We start from the raw sequence: 15,836 nt of genomic DNA, 5'->3' as shown, positions 1-15,836 counted from the left end.
TCGTATTTAATTTTTTGCTTCTTGCTTTTTTATTAAATTTTTGTCTATTTAAGCCTATCATCGTTCTAATCAGATTTTCTTGGATCAAAATTGCATCATCGTAAATAAAATTCTTATGATTTTTAGCTGTTTTTGTCTAGAGAATAAGCTTGTGATTGATCTGTGTACAAAAATAAAAAGGAAAAAACTTAACTACTTTAATTCTTGAAACTTAACAGTGGAATCTGCATTTATTTGTACTTCTGAAGAAGAATTTTTCCAATGATCAGAACCTTTTTAAAATTTTTTCATTCTGCTTGTAGCTACATTGCAGATTGATAATTCTGATTGATATGATACCTCCTAATAGATAAGGGGTTCACATTTACCTACTTGCTTAGTGCAATTCTTTTGGTATTGACGCTATTAGGTGTCTTCCAATGGAGTTCCTGGTACATATATAATGTACCTATCCGAATCAATGAAACTGCATAATCATGTCAACATCTCAATTATAAAATGATAAAACTCCATTCTGATTTAAACAAAGAAAAGAGTTGATTTTATAGTTATCGTTTTGGTCTTAGTCAATTTCTTTGAAAAAACTCGCGTGCATTTGTAAAAGGAATTCGCCTGAAGTTAATTAAATACTACTTACTTGGTGTTTGATAGTCTTAAATTTTGTTTTGAATTTTCTTGTTTTGTTTTTCTTCCGGAAACTTTTAGCTTTAGAGTCACTTTCACTTTTTTTTCATTTTATCATCTGTTATGTGTTAATAAAACCGAGAAGGTACAGTTAATGTTTCTCCATGGTTTAAGGGACGGATAGATCTTAACTGTAAATATCGTAAAGATATGTTTAATTAGAATAATATTCGAACTCTTAACTCTTGTAAATATCACAAAAAGGAAAAGCTTGTGAAAAACGGAAAATTAAAGACGGAAAAATTTTGTAGCTACTTAGAGAGTATATGCTGTACATAACATCTCAAATGCCGCTGTATAATCCCAAACAATACTAATTTCAAACGCCTGCAGGAGATAAAGTGACAAACAAAAACAGTTTTACACAACTAGATTCTAATTAATCAAGCTTTTTCTTTGGTGGGCTTCTTTGTTGGTGGAACCATACGCTTGCAGCAAAAGGTGTAGCTGAAATAACTAAGCTAATAACTAGATGTGGACTTTTATATTCACGTGTGAGTTTATGCATAAGATTTTCAAATTGTTTGAAGCATCATCGTCATATCAGCTGACTATACGTAGACGCTTTATCTTTATAAATTCACAGCTATACAAACCTGTTTGTTGAAGCTACGATAGAAAATCGTACTATCTCTTCTATACAATAAGTGGCTGATGTACATTTTCGAGTTATTTAAACTTCTGTTTAAACTAAGTTTTGAAAAATCTCATGAAATAAAATAATTTATCCAACACCTCTGATTTTTAGAATTAAAACAAATCACTTTCTGCGCGTATAACGTTAGAATTTTATTCTCGTGTCGTCTTAGGTGGCAACATCCACGCTTTCAGTAATTTTTTCAAAACATTTCCAAGTGGGTTCAAATGTGATTTTGGGAACACGAATTACTCCTACCTATAAAAAAAGAAAATTGTTTTGTTTTTTGTTATTTTCATTCATTAAATTGAAAATGGAAAATTAAAAACAAAAATGTACTTTTTTTTAATAAGGAATTTGTCTATTTCTTTATATAACAAAAAGCCCCAACAAATGTACCAATATTTCGTGAAATTCTGGTACATTCTAAATATTAGGCAGCGGGAAAGTGTTTTAAACAGCCTAAATTTTGCATACATTTTTTAGACCTTATCTATGTGACTTTAATCATGAGAATTACTCTTAATGTTGTTTGCACATGTATCTTTGTCAAACTTATATACTGTCAACGCTTACTAGCGTCCCTGAAAAACGGCTAAAATTAGAAACTATAATGAAAGTAACATTTTTTTCGACTCAATCTCATCAAATCGATATAGAACCATGCCATAACATTTTTCAAGTCATTATTTTAATTTTCACCTAAGTTATATGGATTTTATTTTTAGCGAAAAGTACGGTTTTAAATGAATTCAATTGATTATCAACCTTTCTTGATTCAATTCCTTAAATTTACCATTTATAACGGAGAGTGTGGTTAGTTGTAATTTGTTGATTAGTCAACGTCTTTTGAATCCATTCACCTTTTGAACATTCAAATTCAACAATTGGATTCAACATTTAACATCATACAGCATTCAAAATAGCTACACGATCACATTTGTCGGATTTAATAAGACAAGGCGTCATTTTGCGACACATTTTAAAATAGGGTGGTAATATTTTTTTGGCAGAAAACTATAATTTTCCACAAATGGGAAAACTATTTTTAGGAAATTCGCGAAGTCCACAAGAAACTTTAGGAGTCAACAACAACAACAAAATTCTGTTATGCTTCAAAAATTATTTCTGCAAAGAGCGTGAGGAATCTAAGCAGTTTCGCAAGAGAGTATTGTTTTGTGACAAATATCTTTTTACCTGTAAAAAAGTAAACATGAAACACTTTGTAACATCCTTACTACATTTGGTCAGCTCTACCATAGAGCATATTTTACTTAAAACTTATCTGATAAATTTTCTGAAGCAGAATATGAATACAGGTTATTTTTTTCGAAATTTAATTACAGTTTTTTTATTTACAATAATATTAAAATTTGTAGATAATAATTAAATGAGATAAAGATTTGATGATTAATATAATCAAGTAATATTTCATTAAAACCACGTTTCTGCAAAATGTATATATAGCTAGACAATCACGAGGTAAAGAAGTTATTGGAACTACAGTTATCTTATTTGCAAAATCGCTGCATAAAGATAAACGAATTTTTTTTTATTATTTTTTTTTTATTATTTTGTTTATCCAGATGTACTTTTGCGCCATTCAGCTGTGTCTACGATAAACTTCAACTATATTTAAATGTAAAGTTCTCTTAGATCAAATAAAATGACGAAAAAACCACCGAAAAATCACTGGCAGATATGTCAATATTGACACACGCGTGTTCAATCTTACAGGCAAATACTAAAAACACGATAATTATAAGCGTACGATAACTCGCTAAGAAAATGAATTTTAAAGGTAAGGTTTTTTTCTGTATTTCCTAACTTATCCACAGTTGCGAACAATTATTTTTTTAAAATATAAAATTTTTTAATAAAAAGGGGTGTGCTACACCCAACCGCTGTAAGATGAGGAGTAGATTTTGGCTTTATTTATTTTTTTCTTTAGTATAAGAAACTGAGTTTTCCTAATTATTGGCTGCCAATTCTTCAGTTTTTTGTAAACATATTAAAACGTTAATCCACCTTTCCCGAATTAGTTTTCTTTGATGTACCGCTGCTATTTCTCAACTTTCTCAAACAAAATGAATGTGATTGTTGAAAACTTCACATGAAACTTGATAAAATGTGAAATTTCTATATTCATGCAGCAAACAAACAACCTGTTAAAACAGGTTTTTAAATTTTGTACTAATCGACCTTTTCTTAAAACCGAGTCTTATTAGTACAAGTAGAAAGGTTTTGACCGTAACATTAATACCACCAAAACAGCATTTTTGTATGTCGGATTAAGTTAAAAATTTACACACACGCTATTTCTATGATGCTGAATATGATTCTGAAGTCAAAGCATCAAAATTCTAAAATTTAAAAAAAACAAGAATTCGGGAAACGTGTTTTTAAAACAGTTTTCATCCACACTACAAAAGCATGCTTTCCTTGTAAGAACAATTTTTGCGTAAAAAATAAATTATTTAGAAACTTTTAGAACAAACATGGAGCATAAGAAAATTTTGGGACTGGTGTACCTAAAAAACCTACAATCATGCATCCCTGCAAAAATTGCATGCTTAGATAGAAAATTCATGCATGCAATTTCAACGTTTGGAATCTCTTGTTATTATTGACATGATTCATTAGAAAAAAAAAAATTTAAACAGGTTAGCAAAACATTGGATCATGAATACATTACATGAATGCCTGTGAAAAGACTTTAATTTTTTATAATTCATAGTTTTTAAAGCCAATTGTGATTTTAATTAATACGTAATTCGATTCTTTTTTGTGACACAAACCACAGCGTAATTATGTTACCCGGGCAAGGCAATTAAAACCGATTACATGTCGCTTTTTTTTAAGCTAGATACCATGTATGGAATTCCGCTAATCTCCTGCTTTTCTCTTTAATATGTCTTCTTTGTATTAAACGACAATAATGACATGACGTAATGCTTTGTTTGAAAAGCAATCAAGCATGGTATTGTAATAAAATAGCCATTTAAAAACCGAGACGTTTCATTTCGGTTTTACAATCGTCTATTCAAAGCTCGCTTTAGAAGTGGTGTTGTCAATAGTATACACATATATACAATTACTTAAATAATTGACAAGGTTTTTTCTTTTCTAATATTTATGAATTTATGTTCTTAAAAAAAATGTTAACATCATTTATAAATGTTTTAGAGGAATCCATTTTCTGTCCCACAGGTGCACAGATGTTTTCAAATAAAATGGCCATTCACTATTTCAATGGAGTTTCTCTCTCTCTCCTTCTATTGTGGCTATTTATTATTAGTGAATTATTAACCGTGTGTTAGATTTTCAAGTCAGTAACATTGATAAAACGTGTTATTCTATTTATTCGGAAGACTTCTGCTTTAAATTTCAAACAGATATTTATTAATATTACTTTGGAACTTTTAACAGCATTAGCAATGGGTGACGACGAGTTAATTGAATATTCTGAATGTTGATATAATATTTGTATTCGAAAATTATTGCACTGGAATATTTTGGAAATTGTAGAAGTAATTTTTTGGTTTTATTATTATTGTGTATATCAAATACTATGTAGTGCGAGCAAAGACAGTGATAACAGCAACAACCATATTAAAGTTTATTAACCAAGATAATAAATTGCGTAAGTTTGAATGTTTAACTTCACTTTTTAACGCTTAGACAGCTATTTAACTCATGTAGAATAAATCTATGATTAAATAAATTGCTTATGTTAGGTGAAAAAACCACTACAATTTTTCTCCAAATATTTGTAATTTAGTGAGATTGTCATGAAAATGATCTAAATTAGTATGTGCAAATTAGAATATGAAAGTATACATTTAACGCCTAAATAAGAATCTAAAACTCGAGATAAGAAAAGAGATGACATGTGACTATTTTTTTAATTTCTTTCCTGAACTTACCAAGAAACTTCCCTCTATCGATTCGTCAGTTAATTTTATAAGTAATTGACCATGCGTGTAAGTGGTAAGATTGTCTTGCAACAATGCAGAGTAATAAACAATCTGACACTGGGTCGTCATTTTTGTCTTTCGCATTTTCTATTAAAAATGAAGAGACGAGAATGTTAATTTACATTCAAGATTTTGTTTTCTATATGTTACGTCATACTATTTAAGCAGACATGAAAAGGATTAATTATTCACGAGAGATTTTTCATCAACTTTTAAGCCAGTAAACTCATCACATCTTTAATGGTGACTTATATGTGTGGATATGTAAGTATAAAGGAAAAACAGAATTAATTATATAAATAAAAGGATTAAAAAATACAATCGTTATTCTTCAAGTCAGGAGGTCCCCTGACAATAAAGTCAGTTTTGAGACACTATTTGTTGAGAAAAAAGACTCGTTTTATGGTCAAATATGCACGTAAAGAGGTTAAAAGTTTAAAGGGAATGTTAGGTTATCTACGATTTCGAGTTTTACAGATGTTATATTTTTAGTGTATACATTTTGATCTTATAGGTTAGGTTCTTATTAAAATATCTTACTCCAGCTTAAATGCGTAAAATACTTGTGTTACCCCAATTTTTTTAAAAAGAGTTTTAAAACGTCTCCTGTGCAAAAAATCTCTTAGCAATTTTACGATTACAGTGTTTCGACTTTTTGTAAGCTTTCCAACAACAGATTGTTTTTTGCTCCTTTTAAACACTTTCCTCCCTTACTATAAGTGGTTTTGAAGTAAAAAAATAAATACAAAGAACGATTTTTTTTTTACTTTTTGTATATAACAGTGATATTTCGGTCAGCACTGTTGGGCATTATCAGACTATGTGCTTCACAGCAAATTAAATTTCTACGTAGCTACACTTTTATAATTTTATAATTTGAAGATGTTATAACTAAATTGCAGGATATTTCAGACTGTGTTGTGGTGTATGTCTGTTTAATGTTTGTATGTTTGTCTAGCATCTGTTATGGTCTCGACATCTTCAGCTTATTCTGGTTTCTAAACCAGGGTGATTAAAAGTCCTGAATCTAGGTTGTCCTTTATACTCTCTGTGCGTTATTAGTCATACCATATTTATTCTGTAACTTCAATTTTTATTTCTTTTATTTACTTATTGTGCCAAATTATAAAATTTAAGAATGAAATAGAAATTTATTCTGCTACAAAATATATAGTCTGATGATACTTGGCAATGGCTGAGCGAAAAATCACTTTTTATAAAATTTTATCGCTTCTTGCCTATAACTTTCTTAGTTTCGCAAAATGCAGGAATTAAACGTTTGTTGCTACTACCATTACATGGAAGACAAAAAACATTTTATAACTACAGCTAATGGCGCGGATGTGAAGCTTTGCAAAGTAATCAGAGAACTTTACAATGACCTTTGTCGTCTTTGCTGGATACCTAAAAATATTTTATCAGGAAATGCTTGTCATTAGCCTTGCTAAAATTAAACCAACGTATTTAAAAGAAGATATGTTTTTGTATCTGCAAATAAGTGAGAGGTAAATACATATTTTATATGAAGGAAATTCAATTTAACTCCCCTACCGACTTTTCAGCGGAGGCGTAGTATGTTCCAGAAACCGCGAACTGAATAGAGTTAATGGATATAATTTTAACTCATAAACAAAGCTTATGAATATGTAAGAACCAGTGAATTAATTTTACTTATAAAATAGTTTACTTGATGTCTTTGGGACATTAAAATGTACAAATGCTGCAAAACTGGCTGCATTACCAGTGGATGTTTATGCGCAAGCATACCAGCATTGTTTGTGGTTGTTGTTGTTGTTGTTTTTATCAAATCTGCTTAAACCATTTCATCATATCGGACTACGACTGTCATTCGCTTGACTAATTCTTAATTAAAATCACGTTTATTAATTTTAATTAGCAGATAACGCGTTATGAGCTCAAAGCCTATTTGTTTCTGCTGCAATTTCTGGATAGAAAAAACTAATTGACTCTGAAAGCATGTGAGGTGCGGTTATTAAAGACATATTAGGTTTGCTAAAAAGGAAACTATAGGATGTCATGATGAAACACAAGGATGTAAAATCAATATTGTATATATACCTGCTCCTAGGATTTATTATTATTATTATAACTAATACTATATATTGTTAACTTTGACATTGTGAAGTTATGGAAAGCTATTGAACTTTTTGTTGACGTTTCTCATTGAATCTAATTTAATTATTATAGAGCTTATGTTTTGATATGTTTTTTTCTTTTATCAGTATTTATCAGCATTTAAGCTTAATCCTATTAGCTAGCTTTTGTACGCATCTTTGTTTTACTTGTTTATTTGTTTGCTTATTGTTAATTGCTAGGTTGTTGTTGCTGTTACTGTTTTTAGTATTAGACTGGTTTCTTGAGGTAGTTTATCCACAATAATGCTAAAATTAGCTTTGTCTTGATCATTACAAGTTAAAGTCATTCAATATTTATCAATTTTTAATCCGAATTCATATTACACACAATGGAACTTTTTATCTGAGCAGTGATAATAAATAAGCGCAAGTTGCTAAACAAAGGAATGCCCAGTGCTAATTTTTGTCTAATTGTTTCCGTCAGTTGTCATGGCAATGCTAATAAAAAAGTATTTGTCTAAACCGTTTGTCGTCATAAGGTATTGTTTTGGGATATAATTGACAATGCACTGTCAAATGAGATTTAAATACCTAACCTTTTGACCTAACTTTTGATATATACTGCAACTTCCATTGTTAAAAGTGTTACCACACTCGTCGTCCTAATTATGAGTGCTTTAATATTTAGAAAATAGACAATAATTGCCAATATCAAAAAAGAATTTTCAAAAATGAACACTGTAATATGATTCATATGGCGAGTCGACTTCCAAATACCGATGCGATATTGCCATCGGAACAAACAGCTCCTTTGATGACACCAAGATCAATTCCCTACATACCAGGTATCGAATTGCCGCCTGCTCATGCAGAAGAAATCATCCGAAATCATGAATTTGCAAAAGCGCGTGAAGCTTTTCAACGTCCACCAGAATGGCTTGACGCCAAAAGGCATGCCCAAATGCAGAAGATGCCATTAGACATTCAAAAAAGAGAATGGCTGGCAAGAGCAGAGCAGCGTGAGCAGGAATATAATAATCGGAAACATATGGAACAAGATGCTTATTACAGAGCTAACCAAGAGTATGTACGTTTAATGACTGATGATCAAAATCGACAATCATTTCGTGAAAAACAAAGACTAACTGAAGATCTGGAAAAACAAAAACGTTTGCTCATTGAAGATTTGGCACGTGATCAACAGCTAAGGCAGGACAAATACAAAAGAGACCATGATGCTGCTATGGTGAATGATATACGAACAATGCAATATGTGAATAAAAAGCCATTTAGAAATGAATTTTTAAATGTAAGAGGAAGACCAGAGCACGCCGTTATGCACCCATTTCCTCCCAAACATCACCCTTATAATTCACGAATCGAAGGAAGAGTTGATCAACGATTAAGCTCACCTCATGATATTTATAACCTATCAAGGATATCAGACGTAATAATGCCAAATAAGGCAATGGTTATGGCCATGAAGGAACAAAGTGCTGCCGAGTTTAATATGAAACAATGTAAGCATTCAGATCTACCACCCGGACAACGCTCCTTGATACCAATAATACAGGAAAAAGAAAAAAAAATCAAGGAAATGGAGAATCGAATTTTGGAATATACTCGAGAGTCACGGGATAGAAGAAGTAAAGATACACTTAGTATCATGGATGATCAGCGAGCTAAAAAAAGTAGGGACGTTGCTGTTACTCTTAAAAGTTCGACTACGTTACAAAAAGAGAACATGCAGAGGGATATTCCGTCTCCAGATCTCATAATTGATGTAACCAACGATGACAGTGCGCAACAGCCTGCAGCGCCACCTTTGCTTTCTGTTGCAAACGAGGAAAAACCTGCCAAAAATACCGTTGAAAATGAAAACAAATTTTCCGCTGAAGGAAAAAGTGTTAATTTAAAAACAGAAGATGAAGTTGAACTTATAACAGAAAGTCCTGCTACAGTGAAAGAAAAAACAATCGAGAACAATAATACCGAAATGGAAGAAGAAAGTATTTATTCAGATTCAGGTCAACATGTGCCAGCTACACAAGTTAAAAATTCCCCAACCAAAAAAGAAGAATCAGAAATTACAACTGATGCCATGGATAGCACAGCAATATGCCATGAAGAAAGAATAGGCAGTAAAGAAGGAAATCATAATGCTAACACTACTTGTAGCGATACAGAAACAGTAGATCATAATATGAATATCAAAAGTCAAAGAAAAAAGCAAAAGCAAAAAAACGCTAACAAAAAATCAGAAGTTAGTACAGACTTTAAGGCAAGTCAAAATAGATTGGCATTAGATTTACCGAATCATAACTGGCTTGTAGAACGCTTGAAGCAACAAAATAAGTTAGTTGAAAGAGATGTGTCAGCTTCCAATCTTAACAAAAATCAACCTAAAGACACAAAAGATGAAATCAGAAATACTTCTGATGTAAAACAAAGAAAATATTCCCTACCTTCAGAAAAACCATCATCACCATCATTACTAAACCAGAAAGAGGAGCAATCCAAAGACGATGACATATGCACATCGCCGTTGCCTAAGGAAATCTCAGAAAAGACTCAAGAAAATCAGGAAAAACAAGCGAAAAGCGAGTTACTATCCCAGGACGCCCCGGTGGTGTCTCTTTCTACGACCATGATGAAATCACAATTAACAGCACAAAATACCGAAAGGAAACAGGGGAATTTGGCGATAGAAAAACCCAAACAATGGTTACATCAAAAGAAAGAAGAACAACAAAAGGAGCAACAACAAAAAGAGGTCTATCAACAACATAAACATTCAGAGCAGGAAACAAAACAACAAGTTAAAATAGAACAACAGCAACTTCAATCACAACAGGAGCTCCAAGAACCGCCACAAATGTCGCCGCAACAACACAAACAACAACACCAAAACCAACACCACCAGAAACAAAAAAATCATCAACAACAACAACAACAACAACAACAACAACAAAAACAACAACAAGCACAAAAACAGCCGTTACGTCAACAGCAACTGCAACAGCAACTAGAATATGGAGTTCAGAAACAAATTTACATTCAGCCACACAAATTGACAGAGAAAGCAGTGCAAAATCCATCACAGGAGGAAAAAGAAGTGCAATCACAGATAACAACACCGCCTCCGCCATTGAGCCAAAATATTGCTGAAAACAAAAGAAACCCTATTGTAACTGCGTCTGGTATAAACGAAATAAAAATCCTGTCAGTTATGTCTCTTAGCGAAGCTGGACATATGAGCGATAAAAAAGTATATGTTAAGGATTCTAATGCTAACATTGTAAACGTTTCTTTACAAAACGAGGGCAAAACATCAGCTGTGAAAAATATTGACGACGTGAAAGTTGAAAGTTTTTGTAACAGAAGCAACGATATCAATACCAATAATGCTAAATCAAAAATGGAAAATGACAGTACAATTCGTAGACCGAACGAAATTAATGACATAAACGAAAAAGAGGACAAAATGAGAAGAAGAAATGTTGAAATCGAAAACAACAGTTCAAAAGATTTATCGCATTCTAAGCTGCTGCTAAGGATGTTAGATCCCAAGTCTTCAAATCCCCAATTAAGTAGCCCAAATAGAATTAATCCTCCTGAAGTCGGACACAAAATGCAACATGTTCTGCCAAAAACTTCATTAGCAACATCACTTCCACCGGCACTTTTAGCCAAAAAACTAAATAATCATGAAAAGGTAGTAGTTGAAGACACTATTGCTGCGTCAGTGAAAATTCAACATAAGCACCCTTCGCGTCCAACAGTCTATCGTGGTGAACCCCCAGCGTTGACATCATCAATATTGCCAGTACAGGAGGGATCTCAACGTCATTCTCACATTCATACTGCTTCTGCTCCTTTAGAAAGAACATATGTACAATACCCTGAACGATCGCCAGGTGTACAAAGAGCTCGTTCTGAAGATAGTGCACAACAATCACCATATCAAGTGTTACCATCTAACCTTGTAGTGATGACACGAAAAGAGTCAGATAGTCAACCGTTTACGTATCCGCAACAATATCCGTATCCTCATCCTACCGTTAGTCAAATTCCTTACAGTAAATATTTAGTAGAAGAGCGCTATAATAGAAAGAGACCAATAGAAGAAGAGCAAAACAGAGCCATATTAGAAATGGAAAGGGTGAATCGAATGCGACAACTAAGTGATATGCAAAAACGTGCGAGCGAAGATAGAAGATATCTGAGGTCTGCACCTCCTCTAGAAATTTCGCAAATTCCCAAGGACGAAATACGAATATCTGGAGATATTGCCAACAGGGAATACAATTCTTTATCTCGAAATATTGAAAGTCGTTCTTATAAAATTAATGAACCTTTACATCCCTCACCTGTACGAGTGAAAATGAATGACTTACTCGAAACACAAACCCATTATGCACGTGCACGTTACTCGCCTTCTTCTTATGTTCATACAAACACTGACGAAAGGCTCCCTGATAATCGCATCCATCCATACCACAGACGCCTGCCACCAGAAGCAGAGACAGTAGGGAGTGCTGATGCGATATATGAGAATGGATTAAAGCTGAGTCCCAGAGAACTGTTACGTGAAAATCCTTTATACAGTAAGCAGATGCGTGAAAGAGAAATACATTTGATACAAGAAGCTAGAAAGCGGGAAGAAATACAACGTATAGAAAAATTAAACCAGTATCCGGGACATGCTTTTCGTGATCCGAAAACAACGATAGTTGATGATGCAAGGGTTCCATTAAACGAACGAATACGTACAGTAGATGATCTACGGGTGTTACAACTGGGATTTCCCTTGGGACATACTGTAAGACAACCCAACAGGCAAGTAGTAAGGGACGATAGACTGACAGAAAGGGAAAAACTAGCTCTAAGAGAAGCAGAAATAAACAATACACAATCCTTACGGCCAGATACTATTGTACCTCGGCCTGGAACGCACGAAATATTCCTGGAACAGGCACAGCGTGAGAGAACCGCCCTTGGTAAGCCATCTCCTTTATCCATACCGAATGGAATACCAAGACTGACAAAGGAACAACTGTTGGCCATACGAAGGCATGAAGAAGAAGAACGGTTAAGGTTTCGTGCGCATCCGGTTGTGGGTAGAATACCATTACAAGAACCTAGGGAACCAATGCTAATACCAACACATAAAGAGGTATAATCATTTGTATTCTTCTTATAATTATTAAGCATAAAGAATTGTGTTGAGTTGTGTTATTCATTGTTACAATCGTAATTAAGCCGAAATATCCTTCAATTTTGTACTACTTTTTTCATAAGCATAAGAATAATATCACTAGCCCTAACTCTTATATATCACACCAGGGGAATATGCATAAGTTCCAATCGATCCTATTCCCTATAACAATTTACTAATGAACAATGTCGTCTAAAATGCAAATTGAAAATCACTTTCTTTTTAATGTCACACAACTTGTATATAATGTATTCAAGCTAAGCGATGGACATAGCATCTAGAGATATGTCTAGATGTACAACCTTTTATCTCCTTGGTAATAACATAACAACAACATTACTTTCTAGATGCCACACAGTCATATAGACGCGACTGTACCACGATTTTACAGTCACAAAATTCCACGTACTAGAAACGGTTCATTGGACTTTGGACGATCAAAACCTGTAGATTACAGTTTTCTGGATTATTCCGCAAGTATTAGAGAACGCGAAGGACTGCCAACACACGAAGAGATAAGTTTGAAGCGGGCAAGCAGTACTAATCCACCTGAGCCATTAAATAAATTTTCAAGGCGTTCTCCACCGCAGACGTACGTTTCTGCTGAATTATACAAAAGACTTTCTCAAGATGAAATTAATCAAAAAGAAAAAACAGAACAACTTAACGACAGGCACAAAACGCAAGAGGACACTGAAAAGAGACATTGCAAAATATGCAGCAAAGACGCCCAGTACTTGTGTTCTGGATGTCGAAAAGCATGGTACTGTAGTCAAAAATGTCAGGTAAGAATATTAGAGACTCGGTAAAGTTATTTGTTTGTTTGTTTTCTAAATGTCTAAGTACACTAAAGTAACATGATAGACGTCATTAAAAATTTTCTGATACTTCTTAAAGATGTGAATCTTGCTATTTCCAAACGAAACCAAACTTGATAACTTAATGTCTTAAACTAATATTTTTATTGATCATTTTTTTTTCAGCTCAGCGAATGGCGATCTCACAGCAGAACCTGTGCAGGAGAAATTTAAAAAACTTTTTCAAAACATAAGTTTTATAGTTTTTGATTGTTCTATTTCAAATTTAGATAAATTTCTTAGATTTTATAGTTAAACGAGAGATACTCTTCTCCCGAATGTATTTTAAAAACTTTGTTTACAAATGCTATGCATCTAAAGCATTATTTTTTAGCGTCAATTTTAGCGAGTTACTTAGAAAATACACTCCGTAGTTTTCCTAAAATAATATTTAAGAAGAATAATTCCAGGAAAGGCACATAGCTTGCCAAAAAATTGTGCCTATTGTAAATTTTATCCATATTTTTTGTCGTGATACTTTTGAAATATAATTTCAAACAAATGTGATATAAACTGACTGTAAATATTTGTAAATTATTATTCGAAATCATTTCATTCGTACGAACTTTTTTTTTTATTTATTTTACGACGTAAGGATATTTTTCTCAGGAAAAAAATCTTATTCTACAACGAAATATTTTGTTGTTGATAATACACATTTTCTTAAAAAACTTTAAAATGAGGTAATTCCATAACGTCAATACCCAACCTCCTGAAAATAAGTTTATTGGGATACCTCATGTACAATGATAGACATACCTCAATGTCAATATTTTATCATTGATCTCTGGTGCTTTGAAGCGCTTAAGATTTCCCAGTGTGCTTGTTTTGTTGTTGTAAACTTTTTTTCACACTGGCCTTCAGTATATTTTCTATGGGAAATTGAACATTTCTTGCGACATAAATCAACGTATAATTCTTAACCTTAAATTCCAGTTGTAAACCTTCGTATATTATTGACGAGTGGATATTACCATCGTAATAAGCTGTGTTACGTGACAATAACGTACATAATTAGCGTTCTTCTGGATACTAGTATATTAAAAGAAGTATGATTATGGCATATTAAGATCCACACAAGACTTTTGATAACGCCTGTTTAATAGAAATCTAATAGATTCTCACAGAATGCTTCGAGTGATCTACCTTATGAGGGAAACTTTCTGATGTTCAAAAACTTTCCCAATGGCGTTGATAGGAATAATCGCGATACCCTGCTAGCTCTAAAAGAAATTAAGTTAGCCAAAGAGATTATAAAAGGACGGATGCAAGGCGGCCGCTGGATTAATTTTAAACATTTTTTTTTTCATTCTCTCTGAAGATATAATATCTAAAGCACCTTTCGTCAAAATGTATGCAACGGAAACAACAACTTTTAAAATTCCAATAAAAAGTAAAAATAGTTATCCATAAAAAACAAAAACACAGACACGCACAAAAAGACAACACTAGCACGCGATTTAGTAAATGTTAGGACTAAAGGTACTTCGAAAAAAGGGTCCTGTGTCAATTTCCTCAGTGAAAAAAAAATTGCGAAGATAGTTTCTGTTTTTATTTCGTAAGTCCCTAATGATAGGATCAGAGCTTTATCACCTGTATCTTGTTGTTTTCCACAACACTGTCTCTGTTGTTGATACCTTGTGGAAATGCCGGCAAAAAGTTTTCCCTTAAAATATTCCTGTTCTCGGGAATTCAGCCTAAGCCGGATTTCCACTTAAAATATGATATGCGTGTCGTACCAAAATCAGTTGATCTGATTAGACAAGCTTTATCTTTCGATCGATATGAGTTGATACATGAAAAAGTGTGACTTAATTCAACTTTTTTTTGCAGTGAACCAATCATTGAAACCAAAATAATACGTTACATTATGATACGTTTTAATTCTAAGTGAAAATCTGGCTAAACACTATTTATTAAATATAGGCAAAGTTTAGCAACTTTAAGACTCCTAAAAAACACCGCAATATGCACGGAAGTTCATGTCGTTTTTACATTGAGGGGTCAGTTTTTGAAAAAAAAAATGTTATCTTTAACCGAAAGCTAATGAGAATATCTAATATCGCTCAACAGGGACATGAATAATGGATTTTAATTAGTACGAGTCAAAGTTTTGCAATGAAAGCTCCTAATTACGAACTCACTGTTATTTACAAAAGTTACGGTTTTCTTTCGAGCTGATGAATTTGTATATCTTTAAATTAACCATTTTTTTTAAAAACAGGTAATAATGTATTTAAATGTTTTGCAAGACCTTTGACCTTCAAATGTTTTATTAACACTTGTGAATTTGTATTTGAACTGTATCTTATTTAAAGACATACATCTATGTGGAGTGTATTCACTCTGAATGGTTAAACAGAAAAC

At 32.7% G+C, this 15,836-nt stretch overlaps 1 protein-coding gene across 1 annotated transcript; it reads left to right on the top strand.

Annotated features, from left to right (window-relative positions):
• Positions 1 to 4,720: 4,720 nt before the first annotated feature.
• Positions 4,721 to 14,216, top strand: LOC130654686 (inner centromere protein A-like). Its single transcript, XM_057457302.1, has 4 exons — positions 4,721 to 4,964; positions 8,083 to 12,570; positions 12,960 to 13,397; positions 13,596 to 14,216. The coding sequence occupies exons 2-4, from the start codon at positions 8,140 to 8,142 to the stop codon at positions 13,641 to 13,643; spliced, it is 4,917 nt and encodes a 1,638-aa protein (XP_057313285.1). The 5' UTR covers positions 4,721 to 4,964; positions 8,083 to 8,139; the 3' UTR covers positions 13,644 to 14,216.
• Positions 14,217 to 15,836: the final 1,620 nt, after the last annotated feature.

Source organism: Hydractinia symbiolongicarpus, chromosome 8 (genome assembly GCF_029227915.1).
Source record: "Hydractinia symbiolongicarpus strain clone_291-10 chromosome 8, HSymV2.1, whole genome shotgun sequence".
Classification (NCBI taxonomy): domain Eukaryota; kingdom Metazoa; phylum Cnidaria; class Hydrozoa; order Anthoathecata; family Hydractiniidae; genus Hydractinia; species Hydractinia symbiolongicarpus.
The sequence above is the reverse complement of the archived record's forward strand: the minus strand, read 5'-3'. Positions and strand labels throughout refer to the sequence as shown.